This window comes from Ambystoma mexicanum, chromosome 4q, assembly GCF_040938575.1.
Source record: "Ambystoma mexicanum isolate Mex_15411 chromosome 4q, UKY_AmexF1_1, whole genome shotgun sequence".
NCBI lineage: Eukaryota > Metazoa > Chordata > Amphibia > Caudata > Ambystomatidae > Ambystoma > Ambystoma mexicanum.
Window position 1 is genome coordinate 514200912 of NC_090928.1, and position 18480 is coordinate 514219391.

The 18480-nt window shown below is 45.1% G+C and overlaps 1 protein-coding gene across 2 annotated transcripts in view; it reads right to left on the bottom strand.

Moving 5' to 3' along the window:
• The window catches only part of KIZ (kizuna centrosomal protein), a 2038369-nt gene that overhangs the window by 1221937 nt on the left and 797952 nt on the right, over nucleotides 1-18480 (bottom strand). For both annotated transcript variants that reach the window (XM_069608068.1, XM_069608067.1), the window contains one exon: nucleotides 8303-8437. In XM_069608068.1, coding sequence (XP_069464169.1) covers nucleotides 8303-8437 — 135 coding nt within the window. The remainder of the gene's footprint in view (nucleotides 1-8302; nucleotides 8438-18480) is intronic.

An 18480-nucleotide genomic window follows, 5' to 3' on the forward strand; every position in this document is an offset into this window, starting at 1 on the left:
TCATCAGCACTTGCACCACTTTTATTCACTTATAAAAACAGCTCCCCCACGCTTTCCAGACCCTCTTTTGGGCATAAAATAACCCCAGATATGTTTTCTAGAATTTTATTCACTGCGCTGTCCGTAGATTACGGCAGCTGTCTGCGGTTCCAACATGGCGGCTGTTTCAAAAAATCTGTCCCATCTCACGTTTTTGAACATCCAATCAGCTTGCGTCTTTAACGTCCACGGACACCAAGCCAACTCCCCCCCCCGCCCCGATTGGTCCAAAGGCGTCTGCAAACTCTGAATCAGGAAATGAATCTGCAGACCAGACCCAGATATCACTAATTTTTTGTAATCAACCTTTTGCCCATTTCTTTTTAAACTACCAGACGGATTCACACCAAATTTGTTAAAGCACGCTTTCGGGACCAAGCCGCGCTACTCACATACGTTTGGTATAAATCCATCCAGCGTTTGGGCAGCAGGCGCAAACAAAATTCTTTTTCCATTGTGTCTATGAGGATTTCAAAAATGTTGGGACCCCTCTATAACTTTGCCCCCCTGGACGAAACCACACCAAACTTCACAAAATCATTCCGAGGGGGCCATTTATTTTATTTTTGCAAAGTTTGGTGAGGATTCATGCAGGGGGGCAAAGTTATAAGCCACCCAAAAAGTGCTCCATCTATGAGTTGAGCAACTTAACCATAACTACACGCCCGCTACCGCAGGCCCTGTAATATATATATATATGTGAGAAACAGAAATGGGACCTGTCCTTTTCCAGGTGTTTATGATTTCTAGTGCATTGTGATTACATTCATGCCTTTTTGCATGCCTTGATATGTCATATTTGCTCTCATATTTGCAGTATTAAGTTTCTCTGTCCAACCAGGTAGCTTACTGCTTCCTGCACTAACCGGTGAGATGAATTCAGGGAATTCGTACCTTCTCCTCAAGGGGGAGCCACCCCCTTTGCAACAATGGAGGTGAACCCACTAAGCAATACGCTTCCTAGGGGACAGGGCAAGCGGGATCTCACAGGGGGTGACCCCCATTTAGGGCACAAGGCAGCCCCTGACTACATCTACCTACGAGACAGAATCCCCACCGTTTTTGGGGGTATATGGGGATTGACCATGCTATAATGTAGAGGGCCCTTTAATTGTAAATGGGTTAGCTGTTGACGACACTCTTTTGATATCTGTTCTTGAGAGACTGAACCAATCCTGTTTCTCCTCTTGTTCCAAAGAGGAATGTAAAGACCACACCTGCAAGGGAAGCATTAGTTAGAGCCAGCCCGCACACAGCACGAGCCTGCACTGTACTGCTGGGTGAATCAATCCTTGAGGCAGACACACGTCAGATATGTAGTGGGCAGAGGAATCCGGGAGCCTGTGGAATGCTGGCGAACTCAAGGAGAGCGGAGAGACCAGAGAATCGAGGTCCCCTGAAGCGCGAGACCGAATCGCTGCAGATGCGATACACCGGTGCTCAGGAATATCAATGTAAGTCGCAGAACCACTCCATGATAACCAGAGACCACAGAAGTGCGGCTCTGCAGGAGCCACAAAGCAGAGGGAGGTGGAGTTCTGAAGCACTCCAGGAAGGGTGAGGACATTGAACCATGCATAAGGCCAGAGAGGCCGACCAGCCCACTCAGGGTCTAGAGACTCAGTGCCCCTGGAGGGGGAGAGGACATTGGACCAAGCATACGATGAAAGAGGCTGTGAAGCCTACAGACCCAGTATCCCTGGTGTGGGTGAAGACGTTGAACCACGCATATGGCCAGTGAGGCTGGAAAGACCAAGTTGGATTACCAGAGAAATAAGAAAGTCAGAAACCTGGAGGGTGAAGTCGAAGTCAAGACCCCAAGTGTGAGTAAGAACCCTAAGGGAGTCAGAAGGTCTAAAGGACCAGAAAGCCCAGCCAGGACTGGAAAACCAAGCAACACACAGACGGTTGAGCAACACAATAACTTGCAACCAGTGATAACCAAAGGTCCAGGCTGGACCAGGAGAACCAATCAGATAAAGAACACTGAGACACCCTGGAAGAGTGGGAAATAGAGGCCAGTTGAATACAGTTTAATATCTAGTTGTACAATGCAAGAATTACAAGAACAAGTATCACAGTTGAAGTTGCAAATGTTTGAGTTACAACAGGATGTTGGTGAGGGGGTCAGGAGTCACCAGCAAGACGCAGCCATTGTTTTGAACTGTACCAGCAGGCTGAGGACTGAACCAAAGGAAATAACTAAGGATAAAATTGGGTGGGGGTCACATACCAGCAGGCCCAAGCCAACAGGGGAGTGGAATACTTCAAAATGCTACTTTCAGTTTTTTTACTGTTAGTGGTAGGGTCAGACGTTAGGATAGAACAGGTTCTGGACAGAGGACAAATGTTATTTTGACATAATTCCTGACTAGCACTAGTTTGTTATTTTGCAGACTAGGGAACCATCATCACAGAAGTAGGGATAGGACAGTGTTTCTTTACTTTAATAATCCTGAACCAGTTTAGAACATGTCTTAATGTCGGTCTCCGATATCAGGCTTACCACACTGGCTAAAATTAAACATTCTAACACAAAATATGCATACCAACTAAGCTACTTACACATGGCAAATGAATACTTCACACAAGACATCAAACATGAGAGCACTAAAACTGTACAACCAACTTACATATCATGTCCCCAGCCCCAAGGGCAAACAAGGCTTTTGCTGACACAAATGCCTGTATACTATTGACACCGAACACCTAGAAACTGACCCCACACAGAGCTAAGGGTACTTCAGGTTTTCGCACCACAACACAACTGCAAAGCTATCTTGCATTTTACCCTCTCCCCACTAACCTCACCACCTGGCCCCCTCTCTTTCAGATCCACCACAGCACCTGGACCTGGAGAACACAGCGCAAATTCCAGTTACATAATATAACATTTGCATGGGCTTGTGCCCCAATACAAATTATAGAATATTAATGGTCTACAAGCATTGTAACATCACAAGAAATACACACAGCCTTTTAAGGAGGAGTGTAGGGGAGGCATGGTATCACAAGTATGACACTGACACAATATGTACAATTTGTGAAACCTAGTTTTTGATGTTGGAAAAACTTCTACTTTGGCCTGTAACTAAGATGAGAGTAGTCTCGACAAAACAGTCCTAGTGGAGTCAGTCAAATCAAAATGGCCTATGCTAACAAAACCTAATGCCTGCCCTATCTCTTGTACAAAAAGTGTATAAAGGAGAAATGTATGTAAAGGGAAAATCAGTGTTCAAAAGAATAAACGTGGCTGAACCAGCTCTCCTTCCCACATTAGGCCGCATGGAGTAAGGCGGTCCCGGTAGGCAGGATGATCCACTCTGGCTAGGGCTTTCAACACAATAAACCGTTCCAAAACGTGGATCAAGACCCATCTGGCCTTCCACGTTAAAGTCTGTGTTTCCAGACTTCCAAATAATGTTTGAACAAAAGGTTCATGTAGCCCCCCTCTGTCAGGCTCAGACATCTTCTAAACACAGTTCACGTTAGCCCCCTCTGTCGGGCTCAGACCTTTCACAACAAAGTTCACGTAGGTCCCCCTCGGTCGGGCTCAGACCTCTTCAGAACAATGTGTAACAAAACTTGCAAGAGGGCTCCCTTCCCCAAGCTTATTACACTTCGACTCAGACCGCTTTCCGATGTCGAAGGCTTTCTTTACAGACCTCTGCAGGACCACTTCGACTACAAACTCAAGGTTCAACTTTCACTCTACCCTTCCCTAGGAGTTAGTTTTGCTTACTTTGCTTTTGCAGTTCATTCACTTCAAACAATGCACCTTTCACAGAGATTTTTGAGTGGGCTACTTCCTTTCGCCAGACCACTCCATTATGCTGTATTTTTATCCATTTATTTTATTTATTTGTAATGCGCCGTTAGCTCGCAAGCATCGGGGGCAGAAACATGCACACGTCGGACAATGAACCTTTCACACTACATAAAGACAGGACGCTTGGAGTTACCAACAAAAAACAGAGTTACCTAGCTTTGTGAAGGGTTGGATTTATTTGAACGGAAAACAAGGTATTTTGGCTCCAGTCTCAAATTTGCTGGTAGTTTGTTCCATTTACCAGCAGCTCCTATTGGAAAGGCTTTACCCATTCAGTTGGAGTGCTTATGTGGTGCAAAAGCCACCTTACCCAGAACCGCGGATGTTAGTGCTCGGCCTCGTACGTAGAAGTTGACATTAGATTTTAGGTAAGCTGGAGCGTTCCCATAGAGACATTTGTGTACCAAAGTCAGAGCCTTAAACTTTACTCTGTCTTCTACTTCCAGCCAGTGTAACTCTCTTCTGGTGTTGCTAATGTGTTCGAATTTGGATTTTTGTTTAATTATTCTGACTGTGTTTTGGATATGTTGGTAGCTGGCGATACATTGTTTATTAGCTCTTAACATGAGTGTGTTGCCATAATCTAAGTGTGATAGGATGGTCGCTCTTGCTATGGTTGCACAATTTTGTCACTCCAAAAAGGTTTGATGGCTTTCAATAACCTGAGATAATAGGAGCAGTTGTTTTTAACATGTAGAGCTTGGTCATTGGCCCCCATGGATGCTTCCAGTATCATCCCCAAGGTTTTAACTTTACAAAGTACCTGAATGTGGGTATCTTTAATCAGGACAAACTCATATCGGGGGTAGTTTAGCCCTGGCTTAGTGTGAACCAAAAACCATCAGCTCGGTTTTCTTGCTGTTCAGACACATCCAATTTTGGTCCATCCAGGATTCCACTGTGTTGTAGATTGTTGTTACAGTCTCACTGTCCTTATTATTGTCCCCGCTCAACTCACCACTAGCTGAGTATCGTCAGCATAATTGGTGGAAAAGATGTTAATATGATCTAGAACTAGGCACAAGAACCTTAGATATAGGTTAAAGAGCAACGGTGACAAACTAACCCCTTGTGAAAAGCCACAATGAATGTCCTTTTTCCAGAGAGAATTTGTCCCCCCAGTGCACTTAAGATTTTCTGTTGTTAGAAAGGAGGTTATCCAACGTATTGCCTCCTTGGAGCATTTTGCTGTTTTCACTAGGGCCTGTTTGAGGAGATCAAATGGTCCAGGAGGTCAAATGCGGCACTCAGATCGAGAAGGATAAGGAGGCCAGTGCTGCCCTTATCCATTATACTCAGCATTTTTGTCTGAAGATCGAGCATGGCAGTCTCTGTACTGTGGGCAGTGCGGAAGCCTGACTCTTGGTGATGTAAAGACTCGAAAGCTTCCACACAGGCCTGTAATTGCATCGTGGCTACCTTGTCCATAAACTTTTGAATGAAATTGCAGTTTGTTATGGGAATTAGGTTGCCTGGGTCTTTTTTTTTTGGAGATTTTTTTTTTGCTATCTGTTTTCCCTTCTTTTTTCCTTATTCAAACCTACGAGTTCAGAGGTGAACCACGTTTGGTGTTTGGGATTAGGTCTATTTAGTTTGGGCAGTGGCGGCGCCTTCAGATCGACCAGCTTCTTGGTGTGGTAAAGCAGGCTTGTCATTAGGGTATCACAAGTGTCCTCAGCCTTATATTCATTCTTAATGTCATTCGTACATTGCTCTAAATGGTTGCTTTCAATTTTTTTATAATTCCGGCATGTCATTCTCTTGGGCCCGTTAGCCTCCTTTTCTTTGGGGTGTGGCAGGGTCACCGAGAATAATATTCTGCAGTGATCGGACCAGATACACTGCAACGTTTTGTAGCCTATTGTAACAAGATTTTGCGTTACCACCCAATCTAGTTGGTTACCATTAGCCATGGTTGGTTCAGAATTCATAACCTGATAGTCAATGTTATTCAGTAGTTTCTCAAGGCTAATCGCTTCTTTGTCCTTGGGGTCCCCACGCCATAGGTTCAGATCCCCCAACATCAATGTTGCAGTATTAGGCCCTTTCAAAAGGTTACGTTCGTGTGCGAGTCCCTCATTGAATTCAGGCTTTGGTTGTAGACTATGATTAAATTAAGGCTACTCTTGTCTGTTGGTAGATGCTTCATGTGTAAAGTTTCACATCCAGAGCATGTAGTTTTAGCCGGAAACATATAGATGGAGTCTCTTGCTATCATTGCTACTCCCCCCCCCTGGCCTGTCTTTCTATTGGTATAGTGGATAGAGTACCCTTGTGGGACAGCAATGTCACAAGTGGGGCCTAGAGGATCTTCCAGCCAGGTCTCTGTGATGCATAGAATATCTAGGTTTTCATCTAGAATCAAGTCATGGATACAGATTGTGTGTTTATTTAATTACCGGGTGTTCAATAAACACATCTTCAGATCTGTCTCAATATTTTTCAACGGCCGTAATGGTGGACTGGATGCCTCATTTGTTTTAGTAGGCTTGGGTTTTTTGGAGTCCCCGATGTTTATAAGCGTTTTGGGGCCATCGTTGTCCATAACTTAAGCACGGTTTGTTTAATATTGTCCATGCGCCGATGACCCGACAACAGTTTCTCTAATATTAGGTACCCCATTCTTACCATTTACAATGTAAAGGATGGCCTGGGGTTCCAGCGGCCAGAGATTCACGCCCCGGACACCGTGAATGGCGAGGACCGAACCATGACCGGCTTGGCTGACGAAGCTCCAGTGCTGAAGCGCCTGACGTATCGTGAAATAGCTGCAAGAGGTTCTGGGACTTGGAGTCCAGAAGTGGATGTGCCCTCTTAACAGGTATCAAATATAAACGGCCTCAGCACTTGAAGCAAAGAGAGGTCGTACCGTGACCCAGTCAAGCAATCAGTCATGCAACTCGCAGGGTAACAGCTTGTGCACAGTTGCCTAGTTCTTTAACACACGGATATCCCTCTGTCTAGCTGGAAACGTAAGACTGCACGTATTGCTGGTTTCACAGCTGTCCTCACTTCAAAGTTCATTCACAGGTCAGCCTTTCTTTGCATTTCATCCACAAGCGTGCAGCCTTCACTTGCGATATAATGTTGCCACTTCAAACTTGAACACATACACCAGTCTCTCAGGTCACTTGCCAACTCACCGGCTGTGTGCGTTTCTTTCTGGGTTTTCAGATTTCCAATTCACGAGTACCACAGGCTTGGCCTCACCTCCCCAACTCTGCCGTTCACCCGGGAGGGTCGTTGGCGTCCTTGAAACACAATGCAGCCTTCTGATGCGGGATCTGGCCTTCTCCACGTGTCTTTTGCAGCCTGTTGGAGGCAACGACTTCCAGTACGGAACTCTTGGGGTTTTTGAACCGCTGCTCTCGTCCCTCGGTCCGTCGCTCTGCTCCAGTAGGTTTGCCTTCACCCCACAAGTGCTGCTCATACTCGTATTCCGCCTTGCTCTGAGTGTGTCTCTGGGTTCTGCCTTTCATCTGTGTGAATGGAGCTAATTGGTATCAGGTGTACGCACTTAAAGGCAAGTGCCTGACTTTGCCTGACCCGATTAACGGCCCAAGTCCAGTACGATGTATGAGAGTTAGTCTTGTTACTCTCAGTCACCCTCTCCATCTGCCCAGTGTTTGTGTAAAAAGGGAGAGGGGGATTGGGACCTCGGAGAATCATAAAAACTAAGCTGGGTTAGATTAACAAAAAAGGGGGAATAACACGTCTCACCATCGGCTGCCTCACCCCGACTCCCCGAAGACTCTTCACCCCGGTGATCCTCCTCCACTGGTCCACACCCAGGATCTGGATCCAAAAGCGATGGGCATATCCTGGCCACCTGGAAGAAAAGTACCTGAGGACTAGGGGGTGAGACACACTGGTTTCTCACAGAGTGAAAGGGGGATCACAGGGATCCTTCATGACCCCTCACCACAACGGGTGTGGTCACAGACAAAGGTGAGGCCAAACTGAAAATATTTGGGCAAAATATTGCGCTCTGCACCCGGACTGTTCAAGTGGTCTAAGATCCTCCAACGATGTGATTGTAACAACCCATTTGGTTTGTCTCAATCCGCTCACCCAGGTCTCAAGAGGCCATTTTCAGTGTGCATTGCAAGCCAATGCACAAGTGCTCACACTGGTGGCAGCAGGGCACTGAAATGCACTTTCTTTTTTTAAAATTTTTTTTTACTTAATCAGAGGCATAACCTTGGCGTGTGCATGACCGTGCATGCTCCCCATACCATCCCCCAGAACAACGTGCAGGATATGTTAATATGGCACTAGATTGTTAGATAGCCAATTAGGGGACAACTTATTATTGCATCACAATAAGAAGTCGTCTTAGCAATATTACTCTTAAAGACACAAAACATATATTTCTCTTCAGAAAACGATCTCCCATGCTGGCAAGTAATAGCATAGCTCTTAAATCTGTGATACCTCTTTTGTTTATCATCTGTACTACGACTGTCAATCAGATCTGTGCTTAGCAGGAGCCTCTGAAACTGCTGAAGGACAACCGCAGAACATGCGCCAAGGTCTTCCTCTTTCAGTGGCATCCTTTGATTGGAAAGGCTGTAAAAGAAACCAGACACCGCATTAACGTTTTAAGAAGCATAAACATGCAAGAGTGGAAAATCTAATGAACGAGCTTCATCTTGGCACTTGAACGCCACCGCACAATAAAGTAAATAAGGTAAGGATAAAGGAAAAAACATGAGGTACAACTTTAGAATCCATTCATTGCTCGCCACAACAAGACTGAACAGAGCGAGACAGTTGCCAACGTTTAAGAGGATGCTAATCAAACGTGTTAACTTTTAAAAGGAACATTTGCATAGAAATTATTCTGTTGAAGTGACCTGTGCCCGATGGCCCAGTGAGTGCCGCATTATTGCTTTGTACCTAGAGCACAAACGACAGCATGGGAGAGTAAACTCAATGGAAACTGAAAGAGGTGCAACATTAACTCCCTCCCCTGTTCTTCCGTTCTGTTTTCAGAAATCGATTAATTGCTTGTGACTTAGTGTTGCCACATGTTCTGAGTGGAGCCTGGACCAGCTGGAGAAATTTTTTAGAGAAAAAAAGGGGGTTGGGGGGGGGGGACCCCCCCCAAAAAAAATAAAAAAAAGGGGTGAAAATAAAAAAAAAAAAAAAAAATTCGACCATTTGGTTTTCGACCAAATGTCTGGTCGACCAATTTTTTTCGACCAAATGTCTGGTAACCGCCGCAGGCACATCTCTGTCATGCAGAGTTCCTGCTTTCTTTCTCCACCCTAGAAGCAAAGGAAACACACATCTGGGACCCGCTATTTGCCCACTAGCTCTCCTTGCCAAAGAGAATAAAAAGCGCATGCTGGAGATTCTGGGAATGACCTAAGTGAGTGACAGCAGTTTCACAGTGTTTAGAAAAACAATACACTCGCTTCTTAGCTCTATCAGCCGTCAGTGGTCGTACTCTCAACCTGTTGAGTCTCTGAAGTCAGTGAAGCCAAATAGTTTTGCACAGAGATCCCAATGTAGTGAGTAGAGATGAACGCTCTTTTGGAAAATGATGAAAGTTCGCTAGGTGGCTCATCAAACTGAAGTCTATTGAAGTCTATTGAAGGCATGGGGTTTTGTGGGAGAGCTGCAAAGGGACCAACGGAGGTGACACTCTCCAAATTGGGGAGCATTGCGAGATAGAATATGTTGTGGATGAGCCAATAACAAATTGGGTTAACAGACATCTAAATAAGTACTTTAAAATGGCTCTGTGTGGTTTCATTGTTTACTTTGAAAAGAGCGCATACAAACTTCCATATCGGCCGCTTCAAAGCAACGCTGTGGCTCATTTACTTATTTTTATTTATATTTATTTATAACATTTATGAAACGCCCAAACCCACAGGTATCAGAGTTTGGAAAAGATACACAACAATTATGCAAACGGTAGTAGAAAGTCATGAGTTAGACTGTTAGGGTAATATTCCCTTATCAGTGTTAGCACTCATATTTGTCAGACATACAGGTTTTTACAAGTCGCATATGAGGGTTCATTCCTAATGTTCAGAGGTAGGGAGTTCCAGAGTGTGGGGGCGTAAGAGTAAAACTCACGCCTCCTTCTCTGGCACGATTAAATAGCAGAGTGTCCAGAGAAATTCAGCTGGAGGATCAGAGGAGCCGTTTTTGTTGTCTCTTAGAGATAGTGCCGTTCAGGTAGAGGGGGGCTTTGTTGGAGATGCAACAGTGAGCAATGGATAAGGTTTTAAAGTCGATACAGGCTTTAATGGGCAGCCAGTGGGATTCTCGGCGTACTGTTGTGATGTGGCCAGAGCGACAGAGGCCCAGGGCAGTGCACAGCACTTTTTTATAGTAGTTGGAGCTTAGCGAGATTGGAAACTGATGTGCCTTTGAAGAGTACATTGCAATAGTCAAGTTAGCTTAGGATAACCCTCTTGAGAGGGTGAGACAATTGCTGGTGGAAGAGAGTTGATGAGGCAAGAGGATTAATGTGTTTGGTAATGGTTAGCCTGTAATCAAGGAAAACTCCAACTGTTTTTACTTGTTTGACGCCAAGAATGGGAATACCATCGATGTGAAAGGAAGCATCAACATTGTCCAGGTATTTCAGGTGCTGGGGTGAGCCAACAATTGGTAACTCTGTTTTCTCATTGTTTAGACAGAGGTAGTGTGTGGTCATCCAATTTTGTATGACACTGTACAAACTGTTTATTGTGGTGGTGTTCCCTGTGTAGTTTCCAGTGATCGGGATGAGTATTTGAGTATAATCTGCAAAGTTAGTGTAGATGATAACTAGAGAATCAAGGATATCGAAAAGGGGTTTGGTGTAGGTAGTATAGAGTGTGGGTGAGAGGCAGGAGCCTTGTGGGGACACCGATTGGAACTGGGATGGGATTGGTGTTTGCGTTACCGATGGAGACTCTTGATGTGCGCTCACTGAGAAAGGATTTAACCCAGGATGTGTCCTCCCCAGAGAAGTGAAAGTGGGAGCTGAGGTGTTGGCAGAGTGTATCATGGTGAACCAAGTCAAAGGCTGCTGAGAGATCAAGGAGGAGGATGGCTAGATTGCCGGTGTTGCGGACCCTGTCCCTCTGTATTCTGAGGTCCAATAGGGCTGTCTCTGTGCTATGCTTAGGGAGCAAGCCAGACTGTATGGCTCCCAGTAGGAGGTGATGTTCGAGGAATTTTTGCACTTGTACATAGGCTATGCTATGCGGTCAAGTATTTTGAGGAGAAAGGGAACTGTAGTGATGGGGCGATAGCTGGTGGGCAAGGTGGGGTCAAGTGAGGGCTTTTTGAGAAGTGGGGTGACCCATGATGTTTTGATGCTGGTGAGGAATGTGAATTTTTTTTAGTGAAGCATTGACAAAGGCAGTGATAATGGGGGTGACAGTGGGGGTGCAAAGCTTGATGATGTGCGCTGGGCAGCCGTGTCCCTTACAGTTGGAAGGTTTTAGAACTCCAAAACGATGGTTTGAGACACTTGGGAGAAAGAGAAGGGGAAGTGGTTGGTGGTTAGATCAGGAGAGGTTGATGCTAAGCTTCCCGGGTAGGGCAGCAAAGTTGACTTGGTTGCTAGTGGGTTTGTTCGTTGTTTATTTTGTCGCAAAGTAGGACCAGTTTGTTGACAAGGGCATCTTGAATGGTGGTGCACCACTGATTATCTGCCCTGGTGTGGGTGCTGGGGGCAGGAGTCTCTAATTCTCCAAGTATGGTAAAGTATTCTTTAGCATTGGAACTTGTATTGGATAGTCTGGTGTCGTAAGAGGAGGCTGTGTTGGAGATAACTGCGTTCTTATAAACTGTGGCGGCTTTGGTTATGTTTAAGGTGTTCACAGTAGATGGGCGTTTCCTGCAAAGAAGTTCTAGGGATCTCTTAGTCCTCAGGAGCGCAACAAGCTCATCTGAAAATCAGATATTGGAGGGCACAGGTGGGTGGTAAGCCTAGACCAGTGGTCTTTAAACTGAAACTGTGGGGATGACTGTTAGGCAAAGTTTGTATGCAGTACCCTCTGGGAACACTACAAACCACTCTGACTACAGGTATTGGAAACCCAACCTTTGGTATAAGCTTGTACTACACAGTTTTGGTAGTGTGTTGAGCAGCCAGGCTTATCTCAAAAGGGGTCAATGTGAGCTGTAGGGGAGTTACACAGAGATTCACAGTGACAAGTATTCAAATAAACACTTACACTCAAGGTTTCTTGTATACACAATTATACATTTATTTAATAGTCAGTTAGAATAAGCCATCGTCAGATGGGGGCAATATAATAGTAACACTTCAATAATGTACACTTTTAGTTTCTAATCAGTAAAGACCCTTTTGGGATGGCCCACAGACACAACCTACACCCTCAGCTGACTTCAATAGTTAGGGTGCTGGGAATATTAATATCTTGCTGTTTTCATTAAGAATACTGTTATAAGTTGGTAAAAGGAAAAGATTATTAGAACAAGAGAACACACATATTCTTAAGCAGTCAAATACTTTTGGATCCCCACAGAAGAGTCATTCAGTATAACAGGCTATGCCAAAGTCAATGGGCAAAAGTCTTATATAGGATGAAGCACTTCTGGTAGGTAAGTAGAAAAAGTCTTTGCACAATGTTTTAGAAGTCTTTGAACAAAAGAAGGATCAAATGTAGGGCCACAAGCCGTTAGACTTGTGAGGGGTAGAAGATGCAAGCAACTCTACTGCAAGAGGTAAGTTCTCTCCGACTTTGTACAGTACCTTTGAATCGCAGAAAAGGTGCAGCAGTTGACTTCTGTTCCTGGGCAGCTCTGCAGAGCTCACTGTTCCTGGGCCTCAGTCGTGGGGACAAGAGGAAGGACTTCTGGGGACTCCTGCACTGCAATGTGACAGTCACCGCTCGCAACCAGCAATCTTCAAATCAGTGGCTGTTCAGTATTTCAGCTCCCCGCGTCTACCGCAAATAGCAACACCGCAGTTCCTGGCTGTTGAGATGGACTTTCCTTGTTTCTGGGGTCCCGCACTCTGTTGAGGGGGCTCAGGCTCAGTCAGTCCTGCTTCCCAGGAGTCCGGAGGATCTTCCTGAAGCTCTAGGCCAGCTTAAAAGCAATGCACACAATCTGGTGTTCCTTTCCCTGGCTATACTGTTTCCAGCAGCTACTCAGTGGAAATTCAACCAGCTCCGAGAAGGATGTCCAGGTGGCTTAGTTTGGAGTTGATTGGTCCCACCAACTCAAGGGGAGAAGTCGTCCTTGCAGGGGTTTCTCTGTCGATACGAATTTGGAGTTTAAGCACAGCAGCAAGGCTTCATCGGGCAAACCAACGGTCCAGGAGTTGCAGCAGACATCCTCTTCAAGTTCTTCTTAGGTTCCTTCGTCCAGTGGTTGACTCTACCTTCCAAGCCAAAAGCTTTGCCTTTTATTCAGTTCTCTCCCATTCATTCCAGCCTAGCTGTCAGTCACCCAGCAGGGTGACTGTCCTTGCCGGACAGTCAGCCGGCCAATCACTACAGAGTGCATTTGGGTCTCCTAGGAGACTAATCACAGGGAGATTCGGGCACCTCCCTCACTTCTCACTTCCTGCCTACCCCAGACACCCTGGAGCCAGAGGCGGGCTTCACTTGTGAATCCCGTCAAAGGCAAAGCGAACAATGGGACCAAACCTGTTTTGGCAGGCAGAGTAAATCTCAAGAAGGACCTTTCCACAAAGAAATGGCCCGGTGTTCTTTTTTTTGCCATTTTGACAAAAATGGCACCCTTGGGTGCTTTACTGCAGCTGCGAATGCAGCCCGCGGTAAATGCACACCACGCTAGTTAAAACGAAACCACTGCCACCAGCCATTCAGTGAGGAAAAGGTAACAAAGTTGTTACATGAGAAGCTAGACAAAGGGGATACTAGGTAACCGTAACATAGTGTGTGCTGGGTCTAGAAAGTTACAAATGTAAGTAAAGTCAATTTCACTTTACTTCTCTTGGAAACAGTAGTTTATCCCAAAGAAGGTATTTAAATGTTGGGGAAATCTAACAGACTTCCCTGTGCCATTGCACTGAAGGTGCTGTGTGACACAATGTGAAAGATGATGCCTATGGAGTTTGTCAGACTCCACAACCAAAAGAAACAAATAGTTTAAAATCACATTAAAATACATGTGAGAGTGGGAAAAAGGGTCTCACTCTCTCCAGGTTAAAAAAAATCAAAACCTCAAAATCCAGCAAAGTTGCTGGGGGTCTCTAAGGTGGAGGAAATTAGCACATTTCTGAGCATTCTCCCTAACACTTGTCCCCCCAGACTAAGGGACAGGAGGATTTAATCCACCCCTGGATGAATCTCCTTACTCCAGTCGGTCATACTTCCTGGAGAGACCATCAGCATTTTAGTGATTGCACCCTGACCTGTCTTCATTGGTAAAATCAAACCCCTGTAGGCCGATTGACCATATTAACAATTTAGGATTGTCCCCCTTCATCTGCATTAACCATCTCAAGGGATGGTGGTCTGTTTGAATCACAAAAGTAGACCCATACAAGTATGGTCTAAACTTCTTCAAAGACCACACAATGGCAAAACATTCAAGTTCTATGGTTGCCCACCTTGTCTCAGGTCTGTTCAGTTTCCTACTGATGAAGCAGATTGGGTGTTCCCTGCCTTTCTCATCCAGCTGACTCAGAACTGCACCTATACCTGTATTGGAAGCATCTGTCTGTACAATAAATGATTGGTTGTAGTCAGGAGCTCTTAAGACTGGAGCTTGACAAAGGGCTTGCTTAAGTCCTTCAAATGCCTTTGTGCACTTCTCATTCCACCTGACCTTCTTGGGGAATTTGGGTGATGAGATCACATTCAAGGGAGAAGCTATGGTCCCATAGTTCTCTACGAAGTTCCTATAGTAACCTGTGAGACCTAACAAGGCTCTCACTTGGGTTTGAGTAGTAGGGGTGGCCCAGTCTTGTACAGGCTGTACTTTGCTAGGCAATTGCCTTATTTCACCTCCTCCTACCTCATGTCCAAGGTAGACCACTTTACTCTGACCAATTTGACACTTACTTGCCTTTATGGTCAGATTGGCCTGCTCAAGAGGCTGCAGCACATATCCTAAGTGGTCAATATGTTCCTTCCAAGTAGGGCTGAACACTGCAATGTCACCCAAGTATGCCATGCAGAAATCCTCCATCCCATTCAGAACATGATTCACCACCCTTTGGAATGTAGCAGGTGCATTCTTTAGTCCAAAAGGCATGATCTTAAACTGGTAGAGGCCTCCTTGGCATGGTCCATCAGAGCTATTTGCCAAAAGCCTGAGGTTAGGTAAAATGTACTGAGGTACTTGGCTGAACCAAGTTTATCCACTAGTTCATCAGTACTAGGTAAAGGATGGGCATCAGTCGTGGTGACTACATTAAGGGCTCTATAGTCCACACAGAATCTCAACTCTTTGGATCCTGCCTTTGGTACTAGCACAACTGGACTAGTCCATGGACTTGTAGATGGCTCTATTACCCAGAGATCAAGCATGTTGTTGACCTTGTCCTTTATGTGGGTTCTTACATGGTCTGACATTCTGTAACCTCTGCTTTTAACAGGTAAACATTCATCAGTGAGAATCTCATGCTGGCCCCAATGGGTCAAGACAGGTGAGAGTTAAAACAGAGGGGCAAACTGATTTAACAGAATTTTGCACTCCTCCTGTTCCAGTGTCAGATCAGAAGAGAGATTGACTCCTTCTATCTTTCCATCTAAAGGTTGTCCCCTGAGGAGGTCAGGTGGAGGTTCACTCTCCTCCTCCTCCTCATGAGCAGAGGCTAGAAGCAAAGCTCCCAGTTCTGGTCTAGAGACATAGGCCTTTAGGCGGTTGGTGTGAAAGACCCTGGGGGCCTCCTTATGGTTGCCTAAGTCCACCAAATAATTGACACCTCCAAGTTTTCCCACAACCTTGAAGGGTGCAATCCATTTGTCCTGTAAGGCCCTCTGCCTTGTAGGTACCATAACTAGAACCAGCTGGTCTTGAGTAAACTCAACCATGTTGGCCTTCTGGTCATGCCAATGCTTCACCAGAGCCTAACCGCTTTCAAGTTGTATGAAGCTTCTGTCATCATGTGTGTCATTCACACATAGTCAGTGACTCTCACTGGCTTGTGGAACGGAACACTCTTCAACCCTTCTTTGATTAGGGCCAAGGGACCTCTAACCGGATGACCATAGAGAAGCTCAAAGGGACTGAATCCAACCCCTTCCTGAGGGACTACTCTATAAGCAAAGAGAGGGCATGGAAGTAGAAGGTCCCACTTTCTTCTAAGGGGTTCTTCTAAAGCACCTAACATGCTCTTCATAGTTCTATTAAACCTCTCTACCAACCCCTTGGTTTGGAGATGGTAGGCTGTTGAGAACTTGTAGGTCACGCCACAGTTTTTCCACATGGCTTGCATGTAGTAGGACAAAAAGTTGGATCCCCCGTCAGAGATAACCTCCTTAGGAAAACCTACTCTGGGAAAAATACCAATTAGGGCCTTAGCCACGGCCTGAGCTGTGACAGTCCTCATAGTTATGGCTTCAGGATACCTGATAACATGGTCTACCACAACCAAGATAAATCGATTGCCTGAAGATGTTGGGGGGGGTCTAGGGGACCAACAACGTCAATTCCTACCCTCTCAAAAGGAACTCCCACCACTGGGAGAGGCACCAAAGATGCCACATTTTTGGCTCCATTCTTGCCAGACGTCTGACAAGTGTGACAGCTCCTACAGAATTTATCTACATCAGACCCCATCTTGGGCCAGTAGAATTACAGAGAAATCCTTTCCTTGGTCTTCTTAAAGCTTAAGTGACCAGCCAAAGGAATCTCATGGGCTAACTGTAGAAACTGAGGTCTCGCCTCCTGGGGCACTACAAGTCTTCTGTAGTTTCCTGGGGTAGACTCAATAGTTTCACTGTAGAGAGGAAACAGTCATCCTCCCATTACAACATGTACTTCCCTGGCTCTTGCCCTTCCAGCTGGGAAGCTGTCTGTTGGCAAAGTCCTTCAAGAGTAGGACACTCTCTTTGACCTCTGCTGAAGTCTGTCCTACAGGGGCCACCTTCTGCCAGTAAAGACTGACGCTCAGGATGGTCTTTAGGATAGGATCCAGATCTCCAACAGGGGGAAGGTCTTCTTCCAGCTCTGTGTCATCAGTAGCTGACTCAACCTCTTCTTGTTGGAAAACACACTCAGCCTCATCCTGCTATATATATATATATATATGTTTGACGTTTGCTGGTATTTATCTTTCAGGTAAATGTTCGAGCTGCATTCTCTGCAGTGATTAAAAGAAAATAACAGATCCGGATCCACAGCACTGCATATCAAAGTGTTCTTCCTTTATTAATCCAAACAGGGAAAATCATGATATATCCAAACATGGAAAACAATTCAAAAATATAAGACCAAAGAAGTGAGGTTGTCCCCAAATATAGCAAATAGTATTGCTGAGACATTACATATGTATCCCTCCCTCTCCCGCCTTCTCCCTCTCCCTTCTACTTTAGACCTCCCATTAAATACAACATGCAGACAAGAAATATCACTAGGTGCTTTTACAGAAGTTATGCTTAATCTTACCTCGCCACCCCTTGAGCAGCTTTCTAAAACTTTACACCAGGGGTGCACAAGTGTTGCTATTTGAAGGGCCTTCTATTGTTGGCTGGACTGTGAAATGACAGGCCAGTTGGCTCTTTATTGTGCAAACATTTTTTTAATTTCAACTACAAAAAGGCATTATATACTTACTAGGATCGTAGTTCTAGTTTTAACTTTAACAGTTGTATAACACCATATTAAAAATGTTAACTTTTTTGAGAAAACAGAGCAGTGTTTCATAGAAATATAATGCAAAAATTACATTATGTAGCTTACAAAAGAGTACTTTATGCCCAAGTCATTCGAAATGAAATCCCCAATGACATGACACATAAGCCTGAAAATGACCACTGGCAAAGTAGCTATCAGCAAGTTCTTAGAATTTTTTTGGAGTACGATTAACAATGCCAACTATGTATTTCAGGCAACTTCAACAATTAGCAAGAAAAATATAAATATGAAAGGGCTTTTCTAAATTCTCCTCTCAGAAATTAAAGGGAAGAGGTTGATCGAAGGGGGAGCTTTTGATTCGAGTCGCTAGCTCAATAAACAACTCATGTTTGTTTTGTACGAGTGCACCCCCATCTTCTGTCTTTTCAGTTGGACATGGTTCTCAGGGTCTCTTGTGGAGGAGTTCAATGATATTACTTTGACCACCAAGTTTTTTTTTTTTTTTAACCTTTATTGGCTGGTTCATGGCTCAAGGCATTCAACATTATATTACAGCATCAACATGAGGTACATCAACGGACACATACACAGGTAGGCAACAATCAACCAGTGGCTTGGCGCCGCTGCGTATACATGAAGTGGTGGAGGGAGCCACTTAAGTCGTGGAGTACTTTCTGGTCTATTGGTTCATGTGAAGGTTGTGCCTGGTCATTATCTTTTTCCTACTGGGCAGATGCCAGCTCAGCTACTGCCAGCACCGAGTCCTGGGGTGAAAGATAGGACACAAGAGGGCCCCAAATGTTTTTGGGCCTGGCCTGCGGGTTATATAGTAGTCCGTACTCTTTGTCCACATCGCT